Source organism: Mus pahari, chromosome 7, assembly GCF_900095145.1.
Source record: "Mus pahari chromosome 7, PAHARI_EIJ_v1.1, whole genome shotgun sequence".
Lineage (NCBI taxonomy): Eukaryota > Metazoa > Chordata > Mammalia > Rodentia > Muridae > Mus > Mus pahari.
In genome coordinates, this window is record NC_034596.1 from 109663936 (window position 1) to 109680786 (window position 16851).

The 16851-nt window shown below is 44.2% G+C and overlaps 1 protein-coding gene across 1 annotated transcript in view; it reads left to right on the forward strand.

The window, feature by feature from the left end:
* The window catches only part of Vipr2 (vasoactive intestinal peptide receptor 2), a 67911-nt gene that overhangs the window by 11737 nt on the left and 39323 nt on the right, over positions 1–16851 (forward strand). The window contains exons 3-4 of the mRNA XM_021202258.2: positions 3740–3847; positions 5949–6046. Of these exons, the coding sequence (XP_021057917.1) occupies positions 3740–3847; positions 5949–6046 (206 nt within the window). The remainder of the gene's footprint in view (positions 1–3739; positions 3848–5948; positions 6047–16851) is intronic.

The window sequence follows — 16851 nt, forward strand, 5'->3', positions numbered from 1 at the left end:
TGAGCAAGCCAGCGGAAGCAAGCCAGCAAAGAACATCCTTCCATGGCCTCTGCATCAGCTCCTGCTTCCTGCCTGAGTTCCAGTCCTGACTTCCTTGGTGATTAACAGCAGTATGGAAGTGTAAGCTGAATAAACCCTTTCCTCCCCAACTTGCTTCTTGGTCATGATGTTTGTGCTGGAATAGAAACCCTGACTAAGACACCAGCTATATGGGAATAGATAATAATTCCTCCTTGTAAAAAGAAGTCCTGTGACACCTCTCCACGTAGTGAGTCTGAGACTGTGGAAGCAGATGTTGAGAGGACCCATTGAGGACATATCCCTGAGTAGGACTTAGAGGTTGGTCTGAGATTTCTCTCCACAGCTGCCTCAGCGGCTTATGACTAGTTAGTACATGTGAAATTTCATGTCCTTCTTCCTCGGCTGGTTAATGTATGGTTCAGGGAAACTGCCCTGGGAGAAAGAGAGATTTAGAGATGAAAGCTCGATCTTGGTACTTGTTGAGTAGAGAAGGCTAAGTGGGAGCTTTGTCATGTGATATATGAAGATTAAGATGACTCAGCAAGACGGCCTGCAGGGCACTGCTGAATTCCCATGGTATTCGGTGATACCAAGGGTAACACCGAGGCAGCTACAGTGAGGGAACTTCTGAACACACAGTGCTGGACCACAGACACATCATGTATAAAGCGGGAGTTCCTTTGATAGTTTGCACGGAGCTATGGGCCTGAAAGATTTATCCGGTACTCTCAAGAGGATCTGCTCTGCTCCTGGCACTCCTCTTTGGATCATGACCTAGGAAGCCTGGCACATCTATAGAATCCAAGAGGAACTCTAATTCTGTGTCCTGCCAGATGGCAGTTCTGGCCACAGCAAATTCTATGCAGGGAATGGCCAGGGTACAAGAAGTACTTTTGTCTGGTTCCTCCTGAGGTAAGAAAAAAAAAAAACACTTTCTAAAATAAACACTTGACCTTATCTTGTGTCTCCATCACGAGCCAGCTGAGCTGAGCTGTCACAACTAAGGCCCTGACCCCTTTAATTCCTATTATTAAGTTGCAGGAACTTTTTTCTTTCTCTCTTTTGTATCCTTCCCATCTCCTCACATTAGAGCACCCCTGCACTCTCACAAACTCACTGCTCAGATGGGACCTGGTGCCCAAAGGGGAATGTGAGATAAGGTGTTTGGGTCCCCTCTGTCTGCTACATCAGAGCATGTTTCCCAAACTGATTTCCAAGATGTTTGTGGCCAGCTGTCAGGCTTCACATCGACCTCTTAAAGCAGGAAAACAACATCCAGGGGTGCTTCTATTACCACTGGGCAGTAAAGAATTTTTTGGATAGTATCCTCAGAAGGACTTCTGGATGCTTGCTTGGACAGCTGAGGGGACTGCAGAGAATGGCCCCCGGAGACTAAGGGACACAGGGGTGGATGGTATTTAAGCATTGCATCCCAGTGGCTGGTCCAGGGACACATGGATAGAAGGCATTTAAACATCGCATCCCAGTGGCTGGTCAAGGAACACATGGATAGAAGGCTTTTAAACATCACATCCCAGTAGCTGGTCCAGGGACACATGGGTGGATGGCATTTAAATAGTACCACATTCCAGTGGCTGCTCAGAAGAGAAGCACTCACTCCTTATCCCTGTATCTGTTGTGAGATTTTGAGAACTCATAAGGACTGATAAGGCCACACAACTTGAGCTTGCTATGAGCACTGTCTGAGCCAACCTTCCTTGCCTCATTCCTTTGAGAACATTTGCCTCTGTGATTTTACACTTAAGCCTTTTGAATGTGGAATGGAAGCTGTTCTTCAATGCTGCTGCTCTGTCAATGGCACTGCTCACACTGACTCATGTCTTCCTTGGCTGAGCATACTGCATACAACCAAGGAGGAAAGGTCCAAGAAGCCTCCATACAGCTCTCACATGACTTCCTTGGGTTCCTTCATACTAATGAGTTCACCCTTCCAGAACAATCCACTCTCGAGCCAAGGAAGTCATGTGGGAGGACTTTGGGAGGAAGTGAATGAAGCTAAAAAGAAAAAACTGCAAAGGACCTAATGATGTGCTACCCTTAGCTTTGCATCCCCTTCAAATGCATGAATAGCAGAATACCTAGATACCTAGAAATATCACACAGGAAGGACCAAATCACCAAGCCCAGCAGCCAGCTCAAACCCAAAGGAGAGTATCTGTATTGGATGGTTTTGTATCAACTTGACACAAGCTAGAGTCATCAGGGAAGAAGGAGTCTCATTGAGGAAATGTATCCGTGAGATCCAGGCATCTTCTCAATTAATGATCAGTGGAAGAAGCAGCCCATTGTAGGTGGTTCCGTCCCTGGGCTGGTGGTCCTAGGTTCTATATGAAAGCAGGCTGAGCAAGCTATGAAGAAGAAGCCAGCAAGCAACACCTGGTCATGGCCTCTGTATCAGCTCCTGCCTCCAGGATCCTGTCCTGTTTGAGTTCCTGTCCTGACTTCCATCAATAATGAGTAGCAATGTGGAAGTGTAAGCCAAGTAAATCCTTTCCTCTTCAACTTGATCTTTTGGTCATAGTGTTTTGTTGCAACAATAGAAACCCTAACCAAGACAGTGTCATTCAATATCCTAAGTGTCTGGAAATGTTTAAGGTATGCAAATGATGACCCCTGTCTTAATAAGGCTCAGCTCACCAGATTATCAATTCTTGCCTGAGTATTCCCAGACTTAGATCTCCTTAAAACTTAATACTGTGAGGAGCCAGTTTACCACACTGAAGGTGCAAATCAGCAAGAAAAATATAAGGGCTTTCTTTTATTTGAAAAAATGTGGTATGGAAACACAATGGAAATCTTGTTAAGCATTATAAAAGAGGAAACTTGTCATTTGCTGTAACATGATGGGTCCAGAGGACTTAGCACATATAGAATAAGCCAGGTGCAGAAAGTCAAACACCACAAAACTCACTTATGTGGAATCTAAGTCTGTTTCATACAACAAAAGGTAGAATGGTGTCACCAAAGACCAGTTTTGGATGCTGTTTAAATTGCTGGCATGAAGTTTCAGCCAGGCAATAAAAACATGTTCTAATGACCTATTGCATAGAGAGTTGACTATAGTTAATGTCAACTAGAATGCTAAAATAATTCCTTTTAAACGCTCTTTTTTTTAGATTTATTTATTTATTTATTATATGTGAGTACACTGTAGCTGTCTTCAGATCTTGTTATGGATGGTTATGAGCCACCATGTGGTTGCTGGGATTTGAACTCTGGACCTTTGGAAGAACAGTCGGGTGCTCTTACCCACTGAGCCATCTCACCAGTCCCCTTTTAAAGGCTCTTATCACAAAGAAATTACATTTGAAGTGATAGATACACTAATTCATTCATCCTTCAATGTATACATTCTATCAAACACCTCATCTACCCCATAAGTATATATAATTATTAGTCATCAGTTTAAAAACGAATAGACCTTTTTAAAAACTACACAGTGTACATTGAATTATTCACACACTTTCAACCACAGGCCTGTTGCTTTCTTCAAAATTATAAAGTGAACACACAAGCTGCTCCTACCTCAACAGCAGCGTTGTGTGAGTATTTCAGGGAAAAGCGCTTTGTTGGGAGGCTGTCTAACAACGGATTCTTCCTGCAGACTGTTCAGACTCCCTCATTCTCCGGCCATCTTTCTAAGCAGTGCGTTCTCATGGCCCGTGATTTGCACCTAATTCTTTGCCTCTCCTTCTAGCCTGCAGCGGTGTCTGGGACAACATCACATGCTGGCGCCCTGCAGACGTTGGGGAAACTGTCACGGTGCCCTGCCCCAAAGTGTTCAGCAATTTCTACAGCAGACCAGGTATTCGCATTGATTCCTGGGCTCACAGGGGTTTTCATCTCGGAGGTCAGTTTCTTCCAAAAGAAGCAAGCTGGTCCTTGGTTGGTTTTTTCTTTTTTTGGTTTTTCGAGACAGGGTTTCTCTGTGTAGCCCTGGCTGTCCTGAAACTCACTCTGTAGACCAGGCTGGCCTCGAACTCAGAAATTCGCCTGCCTCTGCCTCCCGAGTGCTGGAATTAAAGGCGTGCGCCACCACCCCCCGCCCCTTGCTTCTTTTGTAGCCATATTCTTACTTCCTGGTCCTAAGGGAGCTGGAGAACATCTAGCCCAAGTTGGGTGAGTTCTCCTTTAAGGAAGCAGGAATACTTCAACCTCTGGAGCCTATGTAGGCAAGCAGGGCAGATACAGAGGGAAAGATGGGATGATAAACTCTTGGGGGGCAAAGCAGGAAAAGTGTTCACGAGTTATACTGGAGATGGGGGGGGAGGGGGAAGGAAGGTGACTGTAAACCAAAGAGAGGTTAGCACGAGGTTGTAAGGGTTAGGGAGAGAATTTGGGACACTGCACAAAATATGCTCCTGCTGACTAGTTTGCTGTTGCCTAGCGTTTAGAGAATCTGGTGCCATCAGCGCCTCTGTCCTAACTTGTTCTTTATGTATGTCTCAGGATCCAGGTTTTCATAACACAGAGGCGTCTGTGTAGAAAAATAGGTATTAGAAGACACAACTAGGATGAGGAAAGTGCAGCGCTTTGGAGAATTGGAAAATAGTTTTATCTGGGCAGATACTGGGGGGGGGGGAAGCAGTGAGGAATGATAATGGTATCAGGGACTTCATCTCCAACTGGGAACCTGGGCCCCCAACCTGCCTCTAAGTCATTCATGGCCATGTTAGAGAATCTCAACCATTCTCCACCCTCTGACCTCTAAAAGCCCTCACCCAGTCACCAGCATCTCCCTCAGGGGCTTGGCCACGAGTGTAAAGAGGCAGTCCACCCTGAATGTCAGTGGTGTGGCCTGAGTCAGAGGCCTGGGGGGGGGGTACCAGAAGGTCCCCAGAGAAGGTGATGAGAGACTGGGAGCTCAGATCTTCTAAGGACTATGGAGTTGCATCTGCCCACTAGTGCTGGTTTCAGGATCACCAGCCTGGCAGGAACTGCTAATGCACATTGCCAGGTAGGAGATGAGCTCTCAATGCCTGGTGACTGCTCACTACCAGTGAACAGGTGGCCATCACGGTCTAGAAAAAAGTTGCAGGGCCTTTGGATCAGAAAGCCTATCTCCTGCTCAAACTCAAAAATTACCCAGTCTGCAGGACCTTAGTGCCTCACCTGTAGAAAGAGAACAGCAAAATAAACCACACCTACCTCACAAGTCCACTCTGAAGGTAAAGATGTATATAAAGAAAGACCTTTGTAAATTGTGTGTCGTACCCTGGGCACCTTGAATAAGAGTCGGGCATGGTCAGTTGGAATGACTAATGCCCTTGTCTTCCCCTTTCCCACCAGGTCTGTCCAGAGCGTCCTACTCTTTCTGCTTTGTGTGGTCACCTGCCACGTTCTTTGTAAATAGAGTGAATGCCTTATTGCTGGATAAATTTGAGATTATTTAGGAATAAACGGTGGGATTTTAAAATCACAAAACTGCTATATTTCTTACTATTTAAATCTCAATCATGTGTTTTCCTCCAACTGATAGCCAAGTAGAAACTGCCCTACACTGCTTCTTAAGCATCGAAGGGTGAGGGACAGGCCAAATGGAGAGGGGACAAGGATTAAAAACTAAAGAAGAACAAGAGAGGTCGCTCCAGAGCCCTGGGCCTGGCCACCAGCACTCTAACAGACCAGATATCAGAATATGCTAAGGGTTCTCATTCAGCTTCCGAATACCAGCTCTAAGGCTTTACCAGTTGCGATTAGTTCCAGTCCTGCTTTTTACCATTCCGTGATACAGTGTGTTCACTGGGCCCAGGCAGGGAGGTCTCAGGAAGGAAGCTGTGCAGGGCAACTAAGGAAGGACTCCTGGGCAGCTTCAATCGCTTGCTGATTAGGGCTTCAGCTTGTCATATCAACCTTGATCGTGAGGCTAGCTTCCAAGGGCCAAACGTGTGAAATTTACTTTCCAGGAAACATAAGCAAAAACTGCACTAGCGATGGATGGTCAGAGACATTTCCAGATTTCATAGATGCATGTGGCTACAACGACCCTGAGGATGAGAGTAAGGTAGGTACCTGACCCGCCACACAAGCTCCACGCGTGGGCACTGCAAACAGACAACATTCTCTGTGGGTCTCCTTACCTCTGTAGCAGTACAGCTTCTTGATCCACACTTGGTCTCTGATATGCTGTGGCATTTGGGATTTGCTGATTCTGCATAATTTGGAGGCCCAGGAAGGAAGCTTTCCTTATCTGTTAGCATGTCTGGATGGGAGAGACTCCTGTGAATGGGTTATTCCTGCCACAGACAAGTTCTTCTGGGATCCCCTGAACACCACATCCTTTGCACCATTTGGATCTCTTCATCCCATTTATAGAGGTGCCATTATCTGGATTCCTGGGAAGCAGATTTGAGCCCTCAGCACACAGGTCCAGTGTCAAACATCTTCATAAGTTCTGAAGTTGGGTCTGTTCGTAGCTGCTGGTGTCTTTTCTCAGGCCACTCAGGTCAACTGTCAAGAGTCTCTCCAGCCATGGCTACAGCACTCTTCATCCATTTCTAAAATAGAGTACCACATCTATGAGTAGATCTTTCTATAAGGATGTAATTGTTAATCTAGACATTCCTGACTCAGCCCTGTACCTCTGCTGGGCTCCATCTCCACCCTGGCAGCCTAGTGTATCCCTGCATCACCTTCCTTTGTGCTTGACCATTGTCTCCTCCTCCTCCTCCTCCTCCTCCTCCTCCTNCTCCTCCTCTTCCTCCTCCTCCTCCTTCTCAGCCTGGGACGCTTTTCACGTAAGGAGGACTTGAGCTCCTTACAAACCCACATTCAATTATGTACAGACATGCTGACTGCTCAGTAAGGTACTGAGTGTAGGGGAGACTCTACAGAGACCCAGTAAACAGCCAAGCACAGATTCTTCCCATAGTCACAGAGCAGTCTCAAGTCATCTCCTGTCTATCACGGTGCCTTCTCACCATCCGTGGCAGCAGTTCTGCTACTGGGAGTTAACCCACTTGCCCCTTGCCCCAGACTAATTGTTTTCCTTTCTTCATTAAGGTTTATAATTCAAAGCCAAAAGATTATGAAACTCAAGGAAAGAAAACACCACGTTTTTGTGAATGTCCCACTAGTCGAGGGCAGCATTCCTGGACAATAGCAGTGTAGCAGTGTAGCAGTTGCCTGTGTCCTATGAACCAGACACACTCAGGCTTGACGGCACCAATTCCACAGACAGGTACTCAAGCTTGAAAAGATGCTGTGATGTGTTGCCCTTCATCTTTCTGACATTACAACCTTCCATTTCCTCCCACACATGCTTTGACATTTCCACAAGACAGGGAACCCACTGGACTCCTACCCTCTTCAGCTGCATTGCTAGAAGTCTCAGCTCTGGACTGGGATGTTGGCTGGGGTTCCAGTCTGCTAGCACACTCAGAATACCATGGAGAGGGTTCTACACTGCATCCTGTGCAGCAGATAAAAGCTGAGTGGTGAACCAGCATTAAAGATCACAGCTCCTTGCTTTTGGATAGATGCCAGCTCACTTCTGACCCACTACCCCACTCAGGAGCCTATACACAAACCCCTGGTCAGATGTAGGAACTGGGCACCTGTGTCCTCTCTGTCCCCTCTGCTGCATTGCACACTCTGATGACCTGATTCTGTTGTTTGGTCTCACTTGATGAGCTCCCAAAGAAAACAGGTTTCTTTTCTGGCCGGTGACACTGTGGTGCTGCCTGCCTGTTCTGTTGTGTGTAATCACTGCCTTTAGTTTCTCTGTGACAAGTGTATCCCATGTTCTCTGGGGCTATGATTATTGGTGAAGTTGTGGGTGGTGCCCATCCCCCTAGAATGGCTGCTGAGCACACAGGACAACTGTGTGATCTGGACTTGGTGATTACAGAGTGTACTGAATTTCGTGTTGCTGAACCCCACCCACATATCCTGGAGACCAACTTCAAGAGGTTCACTAAGCTGAGTCAGGCTCACAAACCTGGAGAATGCAGACAAAAGGCAGACACTTAGGATGCAGCTGAAGTCAAGGTACAGAGAGACTACTAAAGCAGAAATGTCCCCACCCTAGGTCACCTGCATCCTGCATGTGTGACTAGAGGCCCAAAATCTGTCTTCCCTGCTTCCTCCTCATTTACCAAATCCCTGAAATGGCTGTTTCTGTCCTCCCAGTTAATGGCACCATTCTCGGGGTCACCTTGATGCCAAATGATACTTACCGTTTTACCCTTTTATAATACTGGATCCCCACAAATATGGACCCATATACCACAAGGGCCTTTGGTAGGATCACAAAAATCGAAACTCTGGGCATTCTGGCCTGCAGCTCTGAGGGCTGCATTCTTAGTAGCCCCTTTCTTGTCTGCACGCAGAGATAGGCAACACACACGTTTGAAAGCTCAAGGCTCTATCCATGTGGAATAAGATCTGAAACATGTTTTTACAGAAGACATGAGTGCATGTTAAACTGCCCTAAAGCATTTTGATGAGTTGTCTCTAGGAAGCTTCCCACTGGCCTTCTGGGAGTGAGCATCACCTCAGCTCAGGCTCCGAGTCTGCAGAGCTGGTTCTTAAGTCCTCTTCTGAGTTCTGATCCAGAGCAGGGATGATGGTCATGACTTCAACCCCATCTCTTTGAAGCTGGTCAGATGGGACAAGATCACCTGGTTAGAGGCCATGGAGACAGATCAAGCAGCCATGAGTCTCGGGGCTTCTGTGAGGAAGTATAGTTGGGAGGATTCCCACTTCTAGGTGGGATTGTCTGCCCTGTTTGCTTCATATCTGAACATAACAGGTGTTGAGCAGTGTCCTGAGATTGCTTCAACACTCTCTTTCTAGCCCTATGTTCAGGTTCCTTGGGGAGGCCCAGGACACACACACACACACACACACACACACACACACACACACCTTCACCTCTCGTGTGTTCAAAGATCTTTGGGAGCCTGCATTCTGAGCTCTTCCCAGTTTTGAAGAGTGACAGGGATGTAAGAAGCTCCGGTGTGTCCTTACAGAACAAGACCTCTCTTTTCCTTGATTTCTCCTAGGTCACACTCAGGGAGTATTTCCAGACACTGGAAAACTCCTGAGGCCCATTCAGTGCTTCTGAGGAGACTATAATTAAACCCTGCCTGTGTGAGGCATGGCTTTTGATCCCTCATGTATTCTGTCTGTTTTGAAGAACTATTTTTGTTCTTAATTAAACATTTCAGAAATTCTTCAAATAGCATAAATTTATAATAATGGATTAAAAAGTCAAAATATTTTAATGCAAAAGGCAATAGAAATGATGGACCAAAGTCAAAATGAGTAATGCTTCCAAATTGCAGTTTACACACTTTAAATACTTTAGATACTAGGTTTCTTCACAGACTCCTTGAAATATAAAACTATGGCAAATACAGTGCCATCATAGATGTCCTGAGCATGGGACAGACTGCATGTGGGCTCTGGGCATGCACACACACACACACACACACACACACACACACACACACACGGCCAAAGCTGAGGCCCCTTGTGCAGAGGCATCTGAGAGATGACTATGTATAGAAGACCAGCTCTTTTTTGTGTATCTTTCTTAAATTGAAAAGTCAGACAATGTATTATGATGGTGTTTTCCCTCTCCCATCTCTTCCCAGATCCAACTCCATGGCTTCTTTCTATTTAAAAAAAAAACAAACAGGCAAATTCAAAACCCAAAGAAACCAGATTTTAAAAAAAAAGAGTGAAAAGGTACAGGAAACACACAGAGACAGACAGACAGACAGACAGACAGACAGACAGTTCACAAAAGCACAAAATTAGAAACCAAGATATACATGTAAAAGATCAGTAAAGTAGAAAATTCCCCCAACAAAGCACTATGAAACAAAAGCACTGCAAAGCCACCCCTAAGTTTGTCACTCTCTAATTGGATTTAGGAAATACCACACAAGATGGAGCCCAGGCCTGATACTGCTCAGGTAGCCGAGAGCCTGAGTCTAGACTAGCCATAGGCCTGGGGAAAGCCCAGGTCTTCTTGCCTGAAACAGCTTGAGCTTTGCCTCAGCATTGCACTTTCTCCTCAGATCTGTGTTTTGGGGTGTCTCACTCACATGTAGTCACATTCTCCCATGAGGGTTATGTGGACGGCCATCATTGCTTCAAAATACATTAAGAGAAATAAATACATGTCACAAAACCCATAGGGTTGGCTACATATGGAAGAATAATTAGATCAAATTACACTTCAAGGAATCTCTTTGAGGAGAGATATTGAGGTCCTTGCAGCTTCAGCATTCTACCCTAAGCTGCCTACATGGCCATAACTCATTTAGGAACAAGGAGCCACCTCTGTTATGCCTTCCCACCTGAATCTCAAATAAAGAATCACTTTGGCTAAATTTAGAAGAGAGCTTTTGGCACTGGTGTCAAGTATACACATTTCTTCCATATTATTTGATATTCCTAAAAATATTTATACCCTCTCCCCCCACCATCCTCCACACTAGGCCACTCTCCCTGATAGAGTTCTTCATACTTATCATGCTGATGGCACAGACCACACCATCAACACTCTGGCTCCATGAAGGCACTTGACCCCTAACAGCCTAATAGTAGTCAGGGAGTCCTAGGAGTGGAAGGAGGAACTCATAGGGAGCCTCTGTGATAATCCAGAATTGCCACCTACAGGGATATGTCAGGATGTCCGTGGGTGTCAGTTCCAGTGCTTACCAGGTGACAGATCCCAGCAGGAGCTTACAGGGACATAGGCATCTGCTCATTTCAGTATAGGTTATACTCACTCCATGTTGTGGTGTCTCTGTTCTACCTTGCATAAAAGGGCTTGCGTTTCATAGTGTTTAGGGCACATCGTGCACCAAGGCTTGCGTTCCATAGTGTTTAGGGCACATCGTGCACCAAGGCTTGCGTTTCATAGTGTTTAGGGCACATCGTGCACCAAGGCTTGCGTTTCATAGTGTTTAGGGCACATTGTGCACCAAGCTTAATGCCACATAGTAGTGAGAAGAAAAAGGGTTAGAGAAGGCAGAGTGAGGTCGTTTGTGGACAAGATAGGCTTGGCAGCTTGAAAAGGCTAGACAAGGAGTTACCCCACAGACGGTGTGGCAGAGAACTGGAATTACAGTTACCCACAGGGGCCTGTGGCTGACCTTGGACTCACACAAGTGTGATCAAGAAGTTGCCTTGTGAAGACAGATTTATCAGTCATGCTTACTCCTGTTTTAACAGAAGCTTCACACATGGGCCTTGGTGCTTTGCAGTAAACCATTAAGGCCAAAGGAGAAATAAAACATGGAAAGGCTGCCCAGGAACATACTATGGTTCTCTAACTTCTTAAAGCCCCTCCATTGAGAAATGCTACCTTAGAGCTGGAAATTGATGCAAACCAGAAAATGAAAGGGTTGAGGAGCAGTCTATGAAGATGGCCACCCAGGGAAAGTGCAAGCTACAGACTTCTCTGTGCCTCAGTCTACAGAGTCCCCTCTTTCCTTTTGAAGAGCCTGTCTTGATCCCTCTAAGACCTTCAGTCAAAATAACTTTTTCTTTAATAAAAATAAAAGCCTGTCTTGATATAAATTACCAAGAATTATTGCTGAGATAGAGTAAGTGTCCCACCCAGATTAGACACAATTTTCTAGATGACAGCATTCAGTGAGTTTCTTGGTCCTCCTCTACCTGTGGTATCTCTCTGTGGTAGGTGCAGATATTTCAAAGAAAGGTTATAAAGCCTGAAGTTTCATGAGGACAGATAGAAAGTCCCACACTTCCAATGTGCTAATAAATTCTCTTCTTCACCTCCCTAGAGTGGAGAACACATCTACTGAGGAGAGCTTAGTTCATGCCAGGCCAAGCAGCCATAGGTTCAAATCCTAGAAAACCATTTCGCCAGTGTCTGGAGACACTGTTCATCTTAACACTAGAAAGAAACACTCAGTTCTATTTAAAAGAAGCTGTACAAGTTAGGAGAAAGCATGTCACGCTGATTGTGGGCTGCCTTCCCAATAGCTCCTGAGCATGCCCAAAATCACCCTAGAGGTACACACAGGCTCAAGTTCATTCCACAACCACCTTGAACTGGGCTCATAATCTCCATGGGAAATGTGACCACAGAAGACCTCACCACTAGAAACCAGCATTCCCCTAAGCTAGCTACATGGATTTTTCCTTTCCCAGGATATCTTTGCCATCCTCAAGAAAAATTATACCCTCAGGAGGATGTGTATCCCCAGGAGTGTCTGTGTCCTCAAGGAGAGGTCATGTCTTCATGAAAAGCTTAGTCCTCAGGAAAGACAATGACCCAGTGAGAAGACACCGTATCCCCATGAGAAGTTAGACTCTTCTTGAGAGGCTTGGTTCCTGCAGCATCTGAGCTGGTAACCTAGTAACCTCTGATCATCAGCAGCCAACACTCATGTCTGCTCCTGAATATCTAAGTGACCTTCATCACCCCAATGTAGCTTGGAGCCTGTCCCAAATGGGTCCGGCAGCCCCACTTCCTCTGGTGAAGAGGTAAAAGATTGGAGGGTAAATACATTATGAACATTCTTGGGCTGACGCTAAAGGAGAAGCCACTGCTACTCTGAGAGCAAGGACGGTGAATTCAGTCCTGGTTAGAAGATACTATCCAGGGAAGAGCCTCCTCTAAGAAAGACTAGAGATACATGGTCTGCATCTTACAGAGGTCTGCATGGCCTCTTAAGTGACAGAGAAATCTCCCAAGATTTTGGAATTATCTTCCATTGACAGGTTAGGAGTCCAAGCTCAGGACCCCTCTCCATACCCTAAGACACCCACCCAGATTTAATCAAGACCTCGGAAAGAGAAGTTACAGAGTGGTATCAGGACTCAGTTGCAAGAAGCCAGTGAACATACAGATGTGACACTCCACCCTTCTAGGCTTGGGGTCTCCTACAATCTGTGGGAGGAATAAAACTTCATTTCAGACTCAGGATTCTGTGTCTGGAGCCACTCAGCACTAGAAAGCCTGTTGTCTGAGCCTTCGGCTGAGAGAAGTGGTCATTGTGTGGAAAATAAATTTTTCTGAGTAAGATAAAAGGTATCCTTAAGAGTAAGATAAAAGGTATCCTTAATTTGTGGATGATTTAATCACCCTGGGTATATATTCTGTCCTAGTATCCACAGGTTCTTTGCCCTTGCATTCAGCTAGACTCAGATGCAAAGCTGTGTCCCATGGCTGTTGTGCTGCACAACCATGATGCCTATACTGAACACGGACAGGAGTTTTTAGTCATTTTCCCCCAAGCAGTGCCTCACAACAGCTATTACACAGAGCGTACATTGTACTAGTTAGCATAGCCATGTGGATGAGGTAAGCGTGTGAAAGGATTGCACGGGTTATAAGCAAGTACTGCAACACTTGTACAAAGGACTTGAGATCTGTAACTTTTCATGTCTTGAGATCCTGGAAGTTGTCTCCATGTGTACTAAGGGGTGATACAGAGCCTGTTTCTCCAGGTCAGTGCACCACCAGAATCTCAGAAGCTTCTGTAAAATGAATTATTTTAATGTGAGTGCAAACCATTTATTCATCTGGTGACTGGATTTCTTTACCTTAGCTAGTCCCCAATAAGCACACAGAGAAACCAAGATTTATTTCAAGCTGCACCTCAATACTTGAGCAGTTATATGATTTACCTTAACTTCCTGCACTAATCTAGCTATCTCCCGTCCCAATCCCCAGGATACTTGAAAGTTGTTCTAGCTATCTCTGCTCCAGATGGTTTCTTCACATGGTGTCTTCTTGGACCCTGTCCTCTGTGTGGCCAATCCAAACCTCCTTCCCTTTCTCTTTCTCCTTTCCCTGGATGATGGAAGTTCTGCCCTATTCTCTCTTCTTCCCAGCCATTAGGTGATCAGCATTTATTGACAAAACACAGAATAAATGGAAAGAATTGTTTGCACAAACAAGAAGGGCTGGGGGTAGTTTTTTGACCTGAGCATTACAATGCCAGATCCAGATTGAAACAAGAAATGAGGGCAGAGAAATAAGCATTTGGATAATACAAGGACAACTTTTACATAGTGCACAAAAGTATTATGCCTACAGGCTTCATCAAATTTGAAACAGTGGCTATGAACACAGTGGTAGACCTCATCCTCTTGGCTCCAGTCATCAGCGCCATGGCCAGTTCTGCCTGTACCCTATCTCCATCAAGCCTCAGCTATAAGGGCTCTCTCTGCCATTTTACTGTGTGGGAAACAGTTGAAAATATTTTCATAAGCCACATACTCCTCAGTGACTGTGGATTTGGACCACCAGTATAAGGCATTAAGCAGCAGAATAAGCTCTGAGAAGGGTCATTATACTGACTGATGGCTAGTGATCAGCATGTCTCTACATTTAGATACATGTTTATCAGTGCAGAAATCTGAGATAAGTAGGCAACTGTCTGTTTCCCCATCTATAAAATGAAGTCAGCAAATAAACTGCTCACTTCTTCAAAGTATAATTGGGATCCTAGACCTCACTTCTGATGCACTGCTGGCAGGCTGCTTTCTGTGCCACATCTGAGACTGTGTTCTTGAGAGTACAGTGTGCTACACAGGTAGATGATGTGACTGATAGGGGGCCTTGTTGGGAGCAAGCGATTACCTGGGGAGGGGCATAAAAAGGGACTGGGATCATGGGTGTTGCTGTGGCTATCCAGCTCTCCTTGTAGCTTGTTTGGATATAGACACAATCCAGAACAAAAGAATAACAACCTGTAACACAAACACAAGATACACTTACTTATGGAAAAATTCATGCCTCCTTGCCACTGTCTCTGAAAACCCACCTCCCCAACACCATGCTTGCAGAAGTGGGTACCATGACTTTACTAACCCTGGGAACCTGACTAGGATTCCAATACCAGGCATGATTTCCCTCCTGATGACTGGGCCGTAAGTCCAATTAGATAGCTGTTGATTGATAACAATATAAGGGTGCTGCTTTTTGCACATTTATGCATATATTGCCATGCTGGTCATTTCTGTGGTTCACAGGTTTTACAGATGAGAAGGACAGTTTAATTGCTTCTCTCCCTTGGAAGTTTGCATAGTATTTTCTGAAATTGTGGAGGTAGGACCATAGGAAAGAGGCTTTCAGGTCAGATCCAGCTTGAGTCATACAAGTCTTATGTCTGTCCAAAGTGTGTGGTTGGAATCTTTGGTAATAAGAGCCAAACCTCAACCCTTGAGAAACACACAAGGGCTACATGACTACCCTACCAAAAGCAATTTACAGATGCAATATCAACCCAATAAAAATATCAAAAATGTTCTTCACAAAACCAGAAAAAAATCTAAAATTCATATGGGACCAGTAAAGACTTTGATGGCCAAATCAATCTCAGAAAAGAAAAAAGAAAAAAAAGAATACTGGAGGAATTTAAGATATATTGTACAGTTACTGTAATAAAGATAATATGGCATTGGCACAAAACAGATATGTAAGTCAATGTAATAAAATAGAAGACACAAACATGAGTATTTATAACTACAGCTACCTGACACATGACAGAGAGGTAAAAATTTATAAACTGGAGAAAAGATGGCATCTTTAACAAATGGTGCCAGGAAAACTGTATTTCCATATGCAGAAAAATTTAATTAGACCTATATTTATTACCCTGCACAAAAATTAGATCCAAGTGAATCAAAGACCTCACTTTGAAACCTGAAGAATTGAATCTGCTAGAACATATAGGCAGCATTCTATAAGATACGGGTATAGGAAAGGACTTTCTGGACAGGGCTCCATTTTTCAAGGAGCTAAGACAAGCAATTGACACCTGGGGCCTCATAAAACTAAAACAACTTCTTTATAGCTAAGGAAATAAACAATTGAATGAAGAAGAAACACACACAATGGAAAAGAATTTTTGCCAGATATACATCTAACAGAGATTTAATAATCCAGAATATGTAAACAAACAAGCAAAAAAAAAACCCACAGAGTCAGAAAAACACACAACCAATTTTAAAGTGGACTAGGGATCCAAAGAGTTCTTAATAAAAGAAATAAAATGGCTAATAAGTACCTAAAAATTATTCATTATTCTTAGCAATTAGGAAAATGCAAAATAAAATAACATTGAGAGTTCATCTTACCCCCAATAAAAAATACTAAAATCAACAAAATAACTGACAACAAATGCTGGTGAGGCTCTGGGGAAAGGTGAACACTCCTTCCCTATTGGTGGGGATGCAAACTAGTATAGCAACTCTGAAATCGGTATGGAGAAGTCTCAAAAATTTTTTAATTTAAAAAATTTCTATATAGCCCAGCTATGTCATTCCTTGGTATATGCTCAAAGGACTCAACATCATACGAAGCAGTAGTTACTCAGCCATGTTCATGGCTACTGTACTCACAATAGCCAGGAAACAAACAACCTAACTGTCTCGTGACTAGATAATGAAAATGTGGTATATACACTATAGAATACTATTCAGCTGTAAATAAAAATGAAAATTTCAGGTAAATAGGTGGAACTAGAAGGTTTATATTGAGTGAGATAACGTAGGTCATCAGCTTCCTTTCTTATGCAGCCGAGTTGCATACAACTAGCCCAGAGATGTCCCTCTCACATCAATAACTATTCAAGAAAATACCCCACAGATATGCCAAAATCCAATCTAATGGAGCCAATTCTTCAATTTCTTTTTTTCTAGGTGATTCTAGTTTGTGTCAATATAACTTAACCAGCATAATTGTCCCATTATCAGCATAACATATAAACATGTCACTATTAAACCATAATCTTCCCTTTTTGATTTATCCCCTAACATCTAATGTTACTGTCACAATATAAAATATAATATTACTTTTAAAGTCTTTAAAAA